At 44.6% G+C, this 17,929-nt stretch overlaps 1 protein-coding gene across 1 annotated transcript in view; it reads left to right on the top strand.

The window, feature by feature from the left end:
- ABCA2 (ATP binding cassette subfamily A member 2) overlaps positions 1-17,929 on the top strand; it is a 278,032-nt gene that overhangs the window by 84,916 nt on the left and 175,187 nt on the right. Inside the window, exon 2 of the mRNA XM_077477138.1 lies at positions 4,856-4,949. Coding sequence (XP_077333264.1) covers positions 4,856-4,949 — 94 coding nt within the window. The remainder of the gene's footprint in view (positions 1-4,855; positions 4,950-17,929) is intronic.

The following is a 17,929-nucleotide window of genomic DNA, read 5'->3' as shown; positions in this document are numbered from 1 at the left end:
TGCAGTAACAAACACTTACCTGCCTGCTCACAGTCTTCTATTGAATGCACACTGAGCTGTGCATGCGCAGCGCACCATGCATTCCCAGCAGGTTCCACCTGTGCAGGAATAACTGACTCCCATGTGCACGCATGGGAGGACATCATTCAGTCATCGGCCAATCAAGAGGCTAAAAACCTGGCACCCGGAGTTAGCTCCAGGAGAAGATGACTGCAGCTGGCAAAGGATTTACCATCGCCTCACTGCAATTTGGAGGTGAATATTTCTTTCAGTTCAGTTCTACTTTAACCCTTTAAAGTCCACTTTTTTCAATGAGTTAGCGTGGCTCAAATTGTGCTCTACCAAACGGTGGAGCAGAACGTCAAAGGGTTAAGGCTGGACTCCAGGAATTATCTATATTGCATACTTATTTTGATCCAGGTTGACACAATGTAAGTATGTACTGCAGGCATGTCCAAAGTCCGGCCCGCGGGCCAATCGTGGTCCGGTTTTGAACAGCCCGCCTGGTTATTCAAACATATGCATCTTTTGTGGCCCCCGGCGATCTCTCAGCACCGGGGTCACAAAAGATATATAGTCCGGCTGCCACGGAGGGAGGAGGCAGGACGAGTGCAGTGCACACAGGAGCAGAATTTCCTGTTTACACGCCAGCTGTAATAGGAAGTCCCATCTCTGCCATTGGACGACTGTTCTGTCCATCAGAGGAGGCAGGACTTTCTCTTAAAGGGGCCGTTGTGTAAACAGGAAATTCTGTAGGATGTCTTTGATGCTCGTCCTGCCCTCCATGGCTGCACTGATGGTAATGGTGGCTGCATTCCTGGTAATTGCAATTGTGGGACTGCATTACTGGCAATGGTAAATGAATTCCTGGCAATGGTGGCTGCATTCCTGGCAATGGTGGCTGCATTCCTGGCAATGGTGGCTGCATTCCTAGCAATGGTGGCTGCATTGCTAGCAATGGTGGGTGAATTCCTGGCAATGGTGGGTGCATTCCTGGCAATGGTGGGTGCATTCCTGGCAATGGTGAGTGAATTCATAGCAATGGTGGCTGCATTCCTGGCAATGGTGGGGCTGCATTCCTAGTAATAGTGGGTGCATTCCCGGCAATGGTGGGGCTGCATTCCTGGCAATGGTGAGTGAATTTCTAGCAATGGTGGGTGCATTCCTGGCAATGGTGGGGCTGCATTCCCGGCAATGGTGGGGCTGCATTCCCGGCAATGGTGGGGCTGCATTCCCAGCAATGGTGGGGCTGCATTCCCGGCAATGGTGGGGCTGCATTCCCGGCAATGGTGGGGCTGCATTCCCTGCAATGGTGGGGCTGCATTCCCTGCAATGGTGGGGCTGCATTCCCGGTAATGGTGGGGCTGCATTCCTGGCAATGGTGAGTGAATTTCTAGCAATGGTGGGGCAGCATTCCTGGCAATGGTGGGCGCTGCATTCCTAGCAATGGTGGGCGCTGCATTCCTGGCAATGGTGGGCTCTGTGTTCCTGGCAATTGTGGGTCTGCAGATGGGCACTGACCCTTATTTTGCTTCACAGTTCTTTATTTAAAATTTTTATTAGTTTTTTTCCCTGAAGCTTCCCTCTTAACCACTTCCTGACCAGCGCACGACGATGTACGTCGACAGAATGGCACGGGCAGGCATATTGGCGTACAGGTACGTCCAATATTCGATGCCGCCCTGCCATGCGCTGGTCGGGACCCCCGTGAGTCCGGTCGCGGGACCCGCGGACTCGATCGCCGCGGGCATCCCCGCGATCGTCTCACGGAGCGGCCGAATGGAGGAAATGCTGTGTAAACAACATTTTTCCATTCTGCCTAGCAACTAGTAAAGCTGATCTCTGCTCCATGTGATTGGAGCAGAGATCAGTGTACACTAAATGAAAGCCCAACCCCCCCACAGTTAGTAACACACCCCTAGGAACACTTAACCCCTACACTGCCACCCACTGGTTAACCCTTTCACTGCCAGTGTCATTTACACAGGAATCACTGCATTTATATAGCAGTGATTACTGTATAAATGACAATGGTCCCAAAAATGTGTCAAAAATGTCCGATGGGTCCCCGACAATGTCGCAGTCACAATAAAAGTCGCAGATCGCCGCCATTACTAGTAAAAAAAAAAATAATAAAAAAAAAATTAATAAAAATGCTATAAAACTATCCCTATTTTGTAAACGCTATAACTTTTGCGCAAACCAATCAATAATCGCTTATTGCGATTTTTTTTACCAAAAATATGTAGAAGAATACGTATCGGCCTAAATTGAGGGAAAAAAATGTTTTTTTATATATTTTTGGGGGATATTTATTATAACAAAAAGTAAAAAATAATGCGTTTTTTTTTAAATTGTCGCTCTATTTTTGTTTATAGCGCAAAAAATAAAAACCGCAGGGGTGATCAAATACCACCAAAAGAAAGCTCTATTTGTGGGAAAAAAAGGACGTCAATTTTGTTTGGGAGCCACGTCGCACGACCGCGCAATTGTCAGTTAAAGCGACGCAGTGCCGAATCGCAAAAAGTGGTCTGGTCTTTGACCAGCAAATTGGTCCGGTCTGAAAGTGGTTAAAGTGAAGGTGCGTGTTATATGCCAATAAATATGGTATATCCAATTAATACACTTGAGTTCATCTCTTCACCACACACAGCCACAAAGGCATGATAATTCTTGTTGGGCAGTGTATTAGTGCTCAAACAAACGCACTTAGACCAAATTTTAATGGTTCAAAGCATGTCAGGCAAAATGGTTGGCCCTCGCGCATGTTCAGTTCATCAAATCTGGCCCTCTTTGAAAAAAGTTTGGACATCCCTGATGTATATGTCATACCTGATGGGCCACTGGGAAAAGTGCTAATCACTGTAGTAGTGGCACTAATACAGTGATCTTCCGGGACCTGTTGGGATTCTCAAGGCTGCTGTTAGAAATCATGGGGCACCATACAGCCTACCTGATAGGGCTGTAGATTTATCAGTCCCTTTCTCTGTTGCCTTAGGTGCACAGATGAATGAATAGGAAGCGCTCTGAAGCTTCCTGCTCTTTCACAAACTGAAGCATAGTAAACACAATTTACTATGCTTTAGCGATGAACGGACACTGGATTGGTACCTATTGCTCACTATGTTCGTTCAAGAAAGGAAGGCGCCAGTATACAACATATTTACCGGCCCCTTCCTCCCGCTCTCTATCCTGAAACATCCTGCTGGTGGGAGAGGAGGGAAACCAGCAGCATTACGGGGGGGGAAAGGGATACAAGGGGGGCCCAGACAGCAGATGGAAGGGGCGCGTGTGCCATAAGCAATCCCCCTGCAGTGCAGATTGATGGAGAAACAGGAGGAGAAGCTAGTGATGCAGGGGGATGCAGAAGTGGATTGGTGTCTGCAATAAGACCATACAGCCAGCCCTCCTGCTCAGGTGCCCGGGCCCAGTACAAGAGGGCTGGCTGTACTGCCTTATCAGTGGCCCTAGGGATTCTGTGTGAGCAGCTTCCCCTCTGCACAGACCACAGTGTGCAGTGTGCTTCTTCATAGATGGGCCGCTTGCTCTGCATTACCACCACCTATAGAACATCTTTTTATTCAGGAAAACAAGGCATTATCTAATTGGATGAGGGGGAGAACATGTTACCCCAACTTTCCACCTTGTCCACTTAGAGAACCCCTTGCATCCATTGAATTGTGGCAGGGCCAAGTGAGTGCCCCCCTGTGGTCAGTTGCTCCTACTACAGTGAACCTCACTGTTTTCCAGTACCTATGCCAAGTGGCTGTCCTGCTTCATAGTAACCACAGGGGGTCGATTGCCCCACATGGTGCCATTTTCCAAGCAGGCAACCAACTGTGGTTACTATGCAGCAGGGCAGTTGCACGGATTCTGCACTTCCACAGGAATCAGTCAGGTATGGAATTTGTATAGCGAGAAAGACGAACAACAAAGGGTGCACTGGCCTAGTGCAGTATCCCACAGATAATTCATTACAAGTCCATAAAAAAAACATATGTACACACAAACCATTTAGGTTCACAGCACATCAAGCAACTAGCCCTTGACAGAGTAGTAAGTTCGACCCAGAGTGTTCCAACACCAAAGAGACACTGTCTAGGATTGAGATTGGCTTATGCATTTTGAGGGCGAACCCTCTTCTTCAGAGCCAAGTGAAATTTGTATACATTCATTGAGCTAGGCTGGACTACTGTAACTGTGCAAACAAAATGCAGACCTGGAGAAAGTGATTTATTGTATTGTTTTTTTAAATAACAAACATGTAATACTTACCTGCTCTGGTCAGTGGTTTTGCACAGATCAACCCTGATCCTCCTCTTCTTGTTTCCCCAGCTGGCACACCTGGCTCTTCCTTCCTCCCAAGTGCTCACCATAGGAAGCTGTTTGCTATTGGGGCACTCACACGCGCATTGCTATCCTTTAACAAACAGAGCATGGCTTGGCCCTGCTGACTCCTTACTGGCTGTGATTGACAGCAAGGGGAGCCAGTGGCTCTGAGCCTATGAAGAGGGAGAGAGCTGAGAGAGATGCTGCTCTCGTGCACAGCGCTGGATCGACATCGGGGTCAGATAAGTATAATGGGGAGCTGTACTCGGAAGGTTTTTTACCTTAATCCAGAGAATAAATTAAGGTAAAAAAACCTTCCTTAGAACCACTTTAACTGTGACAAGGAAAGGCCAAGGAACCTTGTACAGGTAAATCAGGAGCCCAGAGTCTGCCATCACCCTATAGGATAAATGCTCTTTCATTTATTGGCCAGCATGGTAGTAAATTGTTTAGAACCTTCACCATTACTTTTTTTCATAGTCTTCCCCGGTATCCATGACATGATGTTCTTCGTCTTGTGTTTCAGTGGGTACTCGCGTTTGAGATCTTCATCCCTCTGGTGCTCTTCTTCATCTTGCTCGGACTGCGCCAAAAGAAGCCCACCATCCCTGTGAAGGAAGGTAAGATGTTCAGCCATGTCGGCCTTGGCTTTAAACAGTTAACGTGCCTGTCACCTGCCAAGGCCAGTCCTGTCTTCACATAAGGAAGTGCCGGTCAAAGTTCGGTGTCAGGATGGTGTAATAATCTAGTTATTGTGACAGCGGCTCATAAATCACTGGCTGCGCCAGGTGACGGCCCAATTCTTGTCTCTTTGGCTGAGGGTTGTCCTTTATACTAATAATCTCGCCTAGAAATGCTTGAGCAGAGAAGATAGCTGTTGTTGGTAGCAACCAACCAGGCTTCAGATTTTATTCTAAACTGCCGAGGGAAAATTAGATGTTATAGCAGATTATTGCTAGGGGTAACAGCTCACAATCTGTGTGGGACAGTTTTTAAACGGGTTGTACGTGATACAAAACCATAATAATTTTTTATCTTTTACAGGCACACTCCAGCTGAATAGGGAACTATGTATTTAATCTTGAGTAACACTGTGAATTTACTAGGAATCAGTAAAGACAGGAAGTGATGGGAAATCTATCCTAAGGGGACACAGGCCAAAAACTAAGGCTGGCCATACACTACCTGCAGGCTAAAGGAAAAAAAAATCTGCCATCTATGCTATACAGTGCAAATGGACAAATCCCCCTGCTGGGCTTTTCTATTCTGACAGCTTTCAGAATACCCACGCAGCGGCAGCATCTGATTGGTTGCAGCCACTGTTCGGTTGACTTTTTTCTGCAAGGCTCAATTGAATTTTCAGTCAATGGATGTCGGGTGGGTGGGGGTGGGGAGAGGTTGACAGGACCACCCATTAAGCAAAATTCACAGTGTACGGCCAGTCTAATTCTTAGTAGCATGGCAAGGGATATGCCCCAAACACACGGGAGGACATTCCAACCACAAACTTGTGTTGCGTACACATGGTCGCACAAAGTTGTCGGAAAATCTGATCGTTCGGAACAAGGTGACGTACAAAGCGTACAACGGGACTAAGTAGAGGTCAGTAGCCAATAGCCTTTGTCTGAGCATATGTGGCACTTTGTGCGTTGATTCTCTATACACGATCGGAAAAAGTCAGATCAGATTTTGTTGTCGGAAAATTTTAGATCCAGCTCTCAAACTTTTTCCGTCATGTATGGGGCATTAGAATCTGAGTATGTATTTATCAGTGTCTGTGTCTTCATTTCCATTTCTTGTATGGGTGTCAGAAGTAAAGTGAATATGTCCTTTATGGATTTTTTTTTTATGATGGAAAGACCAAGGAAAGGGGGATTTTTCCGGTGCTTAGTTATCACAGAAAAACAAAAAAATAAGTTATAAAAATAACGTTGTGACGGTGTCACGTAAATATACATATATAAAAATGACATGCAAAGACTGGTCCACATAATGAACAGATTGGAGAAGCTTGTGTTCAACTATCCCGACATGTTTCGCAATAGCTTCTTCAGGGGATACACAAACTAATGAACAACAACATCAAAGACAAAAATTAATTACAGGCAATACATAAGTCAAAGTTACAGTTTATTATATATATATAATTTATACATCATGTTATATAATCTCCAGACTTGGGGCTATCAAAGGAGTGCTTACCCTCCCCCTAATTCCACCGTCTTCCATGGGGGCCCCAACTTAAGATGTAAAAAATTGTGCACGACCGTGCGTTCAACGGCTGGGCAGATGGCTCAGGAGGGCATAGACGGGGACCAGTCTGGACAGTAGTAAGAAAAAGAAAACGTGAAATACTGCCAAACTACAAATTACTTTTTCAATTAGTCGAGCTAAATACCTAAATTAGTTTTAGTATATCTCATGACAATAAGAGCAGGGGCAAAAAGCCTCCCTAAATAATCTTGGGTAAACTATTTTATTTAAACATTAAGAGTAGTAGGTTATAGATCATATAGTGTAAGTCATGTACATTATAAACTCATATAAAGAGATAAATAGTATATAAATAAGATCAATTTATCAAAACAATACTTACTAATACCAATCAGAAAGTAATTAGAAAAATATACTGGCAGCTCGGTATGATTGTTGAGGGTTAATATGTTCAAATTGCACTGCACCGCTGTCGCGGTCCACATCTCCTTTATGGAGTCACAGACAGACAGAGATAAACACCTGACAAAAATGTTAAACCTTTCTTAAAGATTTCTCTGGAGTTTTATTAATTAAAGCGACTGTCATTAAAAAAAAGAGGAGTTAAATATGTATTTGTCCTGCTGCCAGCGTTGCTGTGAGGTAAAGACCCTGTACAATCTTATCCTTCCTGGGGTCTTGATTTCCTGGTCCCCTGCCACGCTCTGTGGTTCCTCCCTCCAACTCCTATGATGCTGCCAGACACAGTAGTGACATAGGGGTTTGTGGATCGAACCACTGAGCACAGCAGGGGGACCAGGAAACTGACCTCTTAAAGCAGGGGTCTCAAACTGGCGGCCCTGCAGCTGCTGTGAAACTACAAGTCCCATCATGCCTCTGGCTTTGGGAGTCATGCTTGTAACTGTCAGCCTTGCAATGCCTCATGGGACTTGTAGTTTTGCAACAGCTGGAGGGCCACCAGTTTGAGACCCCTGTCTTAAAGTCTCAGATTCTGCAGGATATTCAGCCACCATTTTTTATATATAATATATATATTACTCCAGTGATTTGCAGTGTTGGCAAAAGGACTGGTGATGCCTTCTTCCTAGGGGCACCATTATTTTAGCGGCACCGTCCTTTTAGGCCTGGCATGCTATAATACAAGGCAGTAGTGCATCACTGGATCCTATTATATGGCAGGTTTCATACTAGTTTAACCAAAATATTGACTGCTATCAATGGATGGAGTAACAGGTTCTCTTTAGTGAACAAAGGCCTAAAACATTGCTCGCTTCCTTCTAGTACCGAATCAATATGCCTGCATGCAATAAACATATTTGCTTATTCTGATTGCTGATATCTCCAACATGACAGTTCCTCTTTAATATTGAACTAGAAGATTAGCAAAATATTAACATTTCTTTTGAATGTCATCTCTGTACAGGATAGGGTTATTCCACCCACAACTACCATTTTAGTTCTGGCTTGCTGCTGGCTGATTAAACTTTCACCCATTCCCTTGTATCATGGCAGATCCACAACCTACTCTGCTTAATATGGAGCATTGATCAAGAAATGTATTCATGCCTTGCCTGCTTTTCTGAGTATTGTTAATAATCTACCAGGAGATATTTTGTATACAGAGCTCCCAGCATGAATATGTTATGTATCACGGAGATCGGATGAAGTTCCATTTAAAGGCCCTGGATTCAGACAGCTAAAGCAGCATGCTCTGACCTTCAGCTTGAAGACATATTTCATGGGGTGCCAGTCATTGATGTATTTACTAATACTCACAGCCAGGCTAAGTACACATTGCTCCTCAATTTAGAGATAAAAGTAGACTTCCCGTATAATCACTCTCCACATACAAAAGCATTTTGTCTATAACAACCAATCAGAATTTTCCTTTAATTTTCAATTTGCTTTACAAAAGTCAAAACCATAGCAAGCCAAGATAATATCCAGGGTCACCTTGCCATTGAGTAGGCACATCGACCAAAACTACTCCAGCGTGAAGAAGTGCGCTCATTATCTTCCTCTTGAGGTTTTATGTCCGTTTTATGTGCTTTACCCTAACAACCCATCTCTAATTGTGACAGAATCAACGCTGTCTAACCATTTGCCCCAGTTTTTTATAAACGTATCTGGGCATCCTCTATGTTGGTAAACTATATTTTTTCTTTGTAAGACTTTATTTACTGATTTTACCCACAAAGTATAAGTTGGGTGAGCCATTTAAATCCATCTCTGTGCTATCAACTGTTGCGCTATATACAGCCGAGGGGCATAAAACTCTCCATCCAGCCACTCCAATACACATATCTTGGATTCCATCGGGACATTAGTTCTGGACACTTTAATGGTATCCAGGACTAAGGTCCAATACCTAACCAACTACATCTCCACATCATATGCACTAATGTACCAACATCCCTTTCACATTGTGGACATAAAGTGGTATCCCTCTTATGCCACTTAAAGTTTCTGAGGGGTATAATGGGCACGATGTATAATAAAAAGTTAGGCAAGTCTCTGAGATGCAGAAAGAGATTCTTGTCCTACATTATTAAGAACATCGGACAATGTCTGTTTGGCAAAGTCTTCCACCTTAGAGAATTTAGATTTTTTTCATTTTCTGTAACAGTGCACTATACAGCTTTATTTGTTCCCTGCTTAGTAGTTGCTACTGGACTAGACCACACTGCCACCCCACACCACTACCACCATCACCTCCCCAACCACCAAAAAAATCCCACCACCATCCCATCAAAAAAAAAATGCAACCACCATCACCATAAAAAAAAACCAAGGGGTCAATCTTGACTGCGTTTGAATAGCATGACGGAGCTGTAAAGATTGAAAAAAAGCCTTTTGTGGGTAAGCCAAATTCCTCCTGTGAAAGTGAGAAAATCTTTCAAAAGCTAACCATCGTATAACTGCGAGATGTACATTAGACCTCGCTCTGACCAATAATTAAATCCTTCAAATTTAATAACGCCAGGTCATTAAAATTCAGAAAAACTCTGGTGCAATCAGTATACCTGTTGTAATAACAATGATCGTTAATCCTTTTCCATACCTTATCTAACATGACTAACATGGGGTACTGCCTAAACTATTCTAAATTCACATGCCTCTAAACAAGCTATCAACTTTTTACCTAAAAGTACCATAGACAATATTTTCCTAAATGGATCAATGCTCGGATCCTCATTACACCCCGTTAAATGCTAGAGCTGTGATGAAAGATAAAATGGGTTGAGAACAGCCAGCCCACCATTCTCTTTAGCTTTTTGTGATGTTTCTAGCTTAATATTACGTCAGTTACCCTTTTTCCAAATGAGCATATGAAATCTAATCATTTAAAAAAGGTCATAGGAAGCCCCCCCCCCGGAGGATTATGTAAAACGTATATCAATTGTGGCACCCATATAATTTTAACCACTTGCCTACTGGGCACTTTTACCCCCTTCCTGCCCAGGCCAATTTCAGCTTTCAGTGCTGTCACACTTTGAATAACACTACTTCACTGTACTCACGGTTTATCATTTTATTCCCGCAAATAGAGCTTTCTTTTGGTGGTATTTAATCGCTACTGTGTTTTTTTTATTTTTTTATTTTTTGCTAAACAAATGAAAAAAATATATACTTTTTTTTAATAGTTTGTTATAAAAAAAATGTAAACAGATCATTTTTCTCCTTCACTGATGTGCGCTGATGAGGCTGCACTGATAGACAGCAATGATAGTCACTGTTAGGTGGCACTGATGGGCACTAATAGGTGGCAGTGATAGGCGCAAATGATGAGCACTGTTAGGTGGCACTGATGGGCACTGATAGGCAGCACTGATAAGTGACACTGGTGAGGAGGCTTTGATGAGTATGATTAACAGCATTGATGGGCACTGATAGGCAGCACTGTTGGAACTGCACTGATAATTAGGACACTGATAATCCGTGCCCTGATTATCAGTGTAGATGTCACCTTCAAACAAGCCTCCTCTGCAGGCGATGACAGGAATGCTGATAACTGGCTTGGGTTTACACCGTGATCAGCTGTCATTGGACACAGCTGATCACATGGTAAAGGGCCAGTGTGATTTTTCCTTTACCCCAATCTGTGATCAGCTCTGTCCTAAGGATGCAGCAGTCACAGAACGCGCCAATCAGCATGATCACGGGAGGACGTCCATGGATGCCCTCATGGCAATGTAAGCCCGTGCTGTAGCTGTCTTTCGAACTGGTTAATTAGGTTTACCCTACGCACTATTGAAAGTGGTAGTTTACACCGACTTGTGGCTTTCTGTTTTAATAAGTAGTGGGTTAATATTTAACTCTAAGTACTTGAGGATATCACAATGTATGGTTATACACAGAGGCGGCTCTTTAATTAGGCAGATTAGGCGGTCGCCTAAGGCCTCACTCTCACAGGGGCCTCGCGGCCTCCTAATTTGGCTGACTCGCACACGGAATATCACATTTTTTGGGAAATGTCTCTCTCCCTATGTGGAGATCCTCTCTGTTCCGGTAAATTATCTGCATTGCCAGGACCTTGCCAGGCTAAATCCTGCTGGAGCAGAGCCAAGTGGCTCCAGTGAATTCCCTGGCAGGGGGGGCACTAATGTGGGCACACCCGCCCTCAGCTTGTGTGGGCTGTTTGGCATCCATCGTGCTGTAATCTGGACTCAGGGAGAGATGCTGGCTGCCTTCCTCAGCTCCGATGTCTACAGATCGGAAAAAGAGCTGACAGGAGGAGGATCCCTATTCTGCCTGTCAAGCTTCCCGTGAAATGGTGGGACTCCTGTCATATACCTGATCTTTCTCCTGCCTTTCAAGCCTTCCAGTAGTGGTGACACTCCTGTCCTGGCCCAGACTCACCCCCGACTCTATTGTCTCATCCACCACTGATAACTTGCTTGAATTATTTTTCCCATTATGGGCGTGAGTGGGGCCTCATGTCTAAGTTTTGCCTAGGGCCTCACAAAACCTAGAGCCACCTCTGGTTATACACAAATGTTTCTACCACCTTTATCTGAGAAGCAGTAGATGTATTCCAGTTTATGTAGCAACTGCTGTCTTAACCTGGAAAAGTGTTAGGCTCTATCCACACATTTGTGTATTACTGCATACGTCGCATGGCGCATGCTGTGAGGAGTGGATGGGGCCGAGCCATGCTGTAAATCTCTATAGAAGCACAGCCCGGCTGGTCTGTCTCTGTTGGAAGCGACTTCCTATAATGGCACATTGAGAAGAGGAGGAGCCTAGAGTAGTGGTAGGGGACCCCAGAAGAGAAGGCTTGGGGCCGCTCTGTGCAATAGCAATGCACAGAGAAAGTAGGTAGAACATGTTTATTATTTAAAAAAAACAATATTGTTTACAACCCCTGTAAGGGTTCATTCACACCACAGAGTTGCACTTCATTGCCCAGCATAGGTGAATAGCAGTGGAGGCCACTCATAAGGGGTGCAGGGGCGCCGCCCCCCTAATCCATGCAGGGCACCAGACACATGGATTTCAATATTGTTTTTTGTTTTTTTAGCACATGATTAGACCCGGAGGCTCTAATTGGCTTCAAAAGGGTGGGCTCGGGGTGCCACTTGTGTGACATTAGTGAATTAAGATTCGCTAATGTCTTCCTACTTCTCCCAATCGGGAAGCAGGTCCTGAGACCCGATTGGCAAGGAGTCCTAAGATCTGATTGGCTGGGAGGAGAAGTGACCATCGGGATTCAGGAGGAAATGAAGGGGGAAACCCCCAAAGCCGCGACCTGAAGGAGTTGAGTGCAAGGCTGGTGGGAGAGAGGGGATCATGTTTGCCGCTCCCCGAAGAAATTGACCACCAGCCGCCACTGGTGAATAGCCTTCTTTCCCATAGCTTCAGTTCACACCGATGCTGTATTGTGGTATACACCAAAAATAGGACATGTTGCATTTGAGCACAACTCATTGCAACAGGCTCTAAAGCAGGGGTCTCAAACTGGCGGCCCTCCAGCTGTTGTGAAACTACAATTCCCATCATGCTTCTGCCTATGGGAGTCATGTTTGTAACTGCCAGCCTTGCAATGCCTCATGGGACTTGTAGTTTAGCAACAGCTGGAGGGCCGCCTGTTTGAGACCCCTGCTCTAAAGGCAATCGTGGGTCCTTTAAAAAAAAAAGAGAATACAAAAGTGTCGGCATTGTCCCTAACAGCCAATCAATTTCTACATATCCATTTGCTAGTCAAGATTACAAAGTAGAAGGAAGCATCTGGTTGCTGTGGAAACGCAGCTATTCTCCCAGTTTTTATACCTCAAGGTCCAATGAGAAGGGCTAAAGTGCCAGTTGTTGCTAGGCAACAGAAAAAGCAGCCATTTTGTAGGTTAAATCTGTTTAAGATGACGCAGCCTGTCCATGCAAAGTGAATTGACTTACAATTTAACGTATTCAATTACTTTGTATTTTTTTTTTTACGTTTCAGAGATTGCTTATTCTCACTTGTGTGTATTCTATAAAAGCTCCTTGGCACACCTGATCTCTCTGCCTTTTCCTACATCATGTAGACAGCGGGCCTGAGGCGTAACCTGAGAGCGGCAGGCAGTTGTGTGATCTGAGATCCGCGACAGTCCGCTGTTGCAGGAGCAGTGACCTCTTGTATGTCACTGTTTAATATAATTGCAAGGGCGCTTTGCCATTCAGTGAGTCAGTACATGTTGGCGTATAGAGTACAGGGCTCTGGTATGCCATAGATAAATCTATCAGATGCTTCATGAATATTTAAAAAAATCCCTAAATTCAGATTTGACGAGAAATACATTTTATAGCGGAGATATTTTCTTTTTTTTTAGATGGTATTTGTAAATACTGTATGCACCAGGTATATAGGGGGTTATTTACTAAAGCTGAAGAATGCAAAATTATTCTCACTTCTGCAGAGAAACCAGTCAGCTTCTAACCTCAGCTTGTTCAATTAAGCTTTGGCAATAAAACCTGGAAGCTGATTGGTTTCTATGCAAAAGTGAGACTGAATTTGCACTCTCCAGCTTTAGTAAATAAACCCCATAGTGTCACATCCAAATCAACAACTCCCATAGGAAAGTTAGGACATCAATACACAATCTATTCCTTAAATATAAATGTACCCCTGCTGAGTCCAGCCATATCTATCCTACGACCTCCAGTCAGTGCTGGAGATTCTCCAATGACCTGGTACCCATCTACACATTAAGTTGGGATGTTGGGTAATCTTACCATTTCTATGTCTACAAAACTATGTGTATCTCAGACGCTAGGGCCTCTCCCCAGGTAGCTCTGTTGACGGTGATACTGGGTTCTTTATCAAAATCCAGAAAGGGCATCCTGAGGCAGGGGCGGATCCAGAGTCTAGTCTCGGGAGGGGCACTGCCAGAAAATAAGTTTGTTTTTTTGCGGGCAATTTATGAGGGAAATGGCTGGTGTTGGCGCTTCAATCATCATGGCACCATAGTTGTTATGGTGTCAGGATGATTGAAGAGCATTATTTATATTATTACACTGCAATATAAAATGAAATGGTTCAACTCACCTTAATGCAGAATCAGTGGGAGCCCTGAGCGTGTCACTTGCCATGTCATCTGCCACACGTTGCGGATTGTCCACCTGCCACGTCACGTGTCACACGTTGCGGATTGTCACTTGCCACATGTTGCAAATTGTCTTTTGCCACGTCACCTGCCACGTGTTGTGGATTGTCCACTTGCCACGTCACCTGCCAAACATTGCGGATTGTCCCTTGCCACGTCACCTGCCACACGTTGCGGATTGTCCACCTGCCACGTCACCTGCCACACGTTGCGGATTGTCCACCTGCCACGTCACCTGCTACATGTTGCGGATTGTCCACCTGCCACATGTTGTGAATTGTCACTTGCCACGTCACCTGCCACGCGTTGCGGATTGTCCCTTGCCACGTCACCTGCCACACGTTGTGGATTGTCCACCTGCCACGTCATCTGCCACATGTTGTGAATTGTCACTTGCCACGTCACCTGCCACACTTTGCAGATTGTCACTTGCCACAAGTTGGGGGCGGAGAAGGAAGAATACTGGCGCTCAGCCACTTACAGTGGACGCTGGACATTTTAACAGTCTGTCTAAACTGTAAACTGCAGCAACAACTGTTCCCCTATTTGAGGCTTCAGCTCCTGTCACATCGGCTCTGAGACTTGAGTCCGACGTGACTCACTGACGTCACTCGTCTGAGACTCAAGTCTCAGTGTAACTGCGAGTGCGACTGTTCTCTCCCTGGCCGCTGTTACAGTGAGTCGCGTCGGCTCAGAGTGAGACTGGAGTCCGACGTGACTCACTGACGTCACTCGTTGCTAGACGCCAGGCGGCCTAGGCGTTAGCAACGAGTGCAGGGAAGAGGCTCCACCCACCTGTTCCTCCTGCTCCTGGTATTAGTCGAGTCTCTCTCTCTGGACCGCTGATCATCTGATGTGAGAGAGACTCGGCAGAGGCAGCGACAGAGAATGGGAGACATGTAATATCAGTGCAGACAGTGCTACTATCTCGGGGGGGGGGCAATTGTCCCGTTGCCCCCCCCCCTGGATCCGCCCCTGTGGTGGCTTGGGTTACAATCTCGAGTCATTGGAAATCAGCAATGCCCCCTCCTATAGAACAGGCACAAATGAAGGCCCTGTTTTCAACTTACAGGAATGATCCAGAGGAAATCCACCATGCTTGGACATGTTGATTGGTACATTCGGAATCAATCCCATGGAAGGCCTTGATGAGCCAATAACCATTGAGTTTTTATATCCCGTATACATAGAAGGCTCTCCCCTTCTGTTCTCTAACCCCAAGGGCTTCTACAATGAGGAAGAGACTCTAAATCCGAATTGCGATTACCGCTTTGATCCTGAGGAAATCCACCATGTTTGAGCCTATTGGTTATTCCATTGGGAATCTATGCCATGCAAGGCCTTGATAAGCTGATAACTATTGAGTTTTTATATCCCCATACATAGAAGGCTCTCCCCTTCTGTTCTCTAACCCTAAGGGCTTCTACAAAGAGGAAGAGACTCTAAATCTGAGTTGCGATTACCGCTTTGTTTCATACATGCCACAGGTAAAACTGAATAAAGCTATATTTGAACCAAAACATTTTTTTTCTATTATTTACTGTATAAAGAAAGTTTTTTGAAAGACTAAAAAAACATATTGTGGCATGAATAGGCAGTTTTTTTGCTAAATCTCCTAACCATAGTAAATATAGTAGTTGGAGGATATAATACTAAAACTGCCTATTCATGTCGCCTTGTATTTGTATACTGTACTTTTGATGGATTTTAGTATATCCCTCTTTAAAGAGGACATACTGACAACCTAAAACATGTTTTCATAGCTATCTGCTGTCAGACCCACCAATATTGGAGTAAAAATGGTGATTATATGGAGGTGCCACTGGCTGCTGCTGGGGGGGGTTGTCTTCTGTCCCCAAAATACTGTTTGCCACCCCCCCAAAGGGTCATTTGTCACAGAGGAAGGAAATGAACCAATGTTCCCCCATGCCCTCTGTATGCAGCCAGCTGGCCGGTGCGTTGTGTTGAAATAATCGCACTGCCAATGCACACCATCCAGCACACATTATACATTGCATCATGCATACAGACTGGTGTGAACAAGCCCTAAGGCAACACAGCTCCAGTGCCCATGCGTTCAGCACGCCATAACGCACTGCCATGTGATGTGCTGCATTGCCAAAAATGATGCATGCCTGTTTTTTTGTTTTATTTGCTGCATTGGCAATCAATTCATATTAATGTGACACAAGTTTAATGCATGAAAAAGAAGTGTTCAGGCACGTGCATTAAAACAACACACCAGGAGGCCAAGGTCCAAATAGTGCCTAAAATCCTGACAGAGGTTCTAATCTTTTCTTGTTCATTCGGAAAAATTGTAAACCTGTGGAAGGATTTCTCCTCATTTCCTTTAACGGCCATCGAATAGACAGGAAATGAGAGGAGCATACAGATTGTAGTCCTCATTTTCTGTACAGAAGCAGGAACGCTGCCCTCAGCCCAAAGCTTGTCATCATATTCCCGAGTGTAAAGTTCTTTCCCGTTTTTAAAATACAACCAGTTGTAGTTCCATGTTTTCTCACTGTAGTTAGCAGGGAACAGATGAAGAACACCGTGTCTGGTTTCCCTCAGTCTCCATTCTGTTTTTTATGCCCTGTTCACATTTTTTTCAGTATAACACACATCTCCATGGAAACGCCATTGCTTTCATTTCTGTGGAGATCACAGCCTGTGCTGTGAGAGATACATGAGCTACCATTGCAGACTTCTCCTCGTGAATCTCTCTACTTGCTTGGCTGCCATTTTGATTCCTTGGCTTTGATACCTTCTGAGACACTGACCTGAAAGTAGCATGCAGGTCAGAAATCCTGAATTAATTAATTTGCTGTGGTTTTTATTTTTTTACTTTTCCTGGTCAGTACTGAGGCCAAAGGCAGCCAGATAATTGGCATTTTCAGAAGAAGGCCAGCGCAGGTTCACATGCACTTGTAGGATGCAAGGAATAAATAGTAATGCAGAAAAGACAGGTATCGTGCATTTTTGTGAATTTTTAATGTCCATGTTGTGGAAATATAATTGTTTTAAAGGAAGACACAGATGGGAAAAAAAATAAACACAGAAAATGCGTGGATTAGGAAGAAATGCATTAAATGCTAAAACACGCAAGAGAAAATTTAGATCTGCACACATTTTTTGAGTGCTAAGGTTTGAATTTACTACACGAATATTAATAAAAACTAGAATCACGAGGCCAGTGACACTCCTATGCCGTGTACACACGATCGGACTTTTTGACGGACTAGGTCCGACAGTCTTCCCAACGGACTTTCGGAATGAACGGACTTGGACACACACAATCACACCAAAGTCTGACGGATTTGAACGTGATGACATACGACTGAACTAGAATGGGGAAGTTCGTAGCCAATAGCTGCCCTGGCGTTGGTTTTTGTCATTAGCATACACACGAACAGATTTTTCGGGGTGCGGCGGAGTTCCGGTGGGAAAATTTAAAACAAATTTAGAACATGTTTAAAACATGTTCTATTTCTAAAGTCTGCCAGATTTTTGGCAAGCAAAGGTTCAATGGAGCCCACACACGATCAAATTGTCCAACAGACTCGTTCTGTTGGACCTTTGCTGTCAAAGTCCGGTCGTGTGTACGCAGCACTAGGCAGGTATATCAATAGAAAGACAACGCTAGTAGGGAGACTTAAGCTGATGTTAGACGGGCAAATCTGCCACCAGAGACAAATCACCAAAGGCAGTATTGCCAAAGAAACTGCCTATCGGTCCCTATGGAATGCCACCCTCTGTAGCCGGAAGCAGCAAGATGTCTGTCGCTGGTCCGAATTCTGCTGAATCTC

The sequence above is a fragment of the Lithobates pipiens genome, unplaced genomic scaffold, assembly GCF_037356315.1.
Source record: "Lithobates pipiens isolate NorthernLeopardFrog02 unplaced genomic scaffold, aLitPip1_a1.2 Scaffold_1, whole genome shotgun sequence".
NCBI lineage: Eukaryota > Metazoa > Chordata > Amphibia > Anura > Ranidae > Lithobates > Lithobates pipiens.
This window is presented reverse-complemented; position numbering and strand designations above follow the sequence as displayed.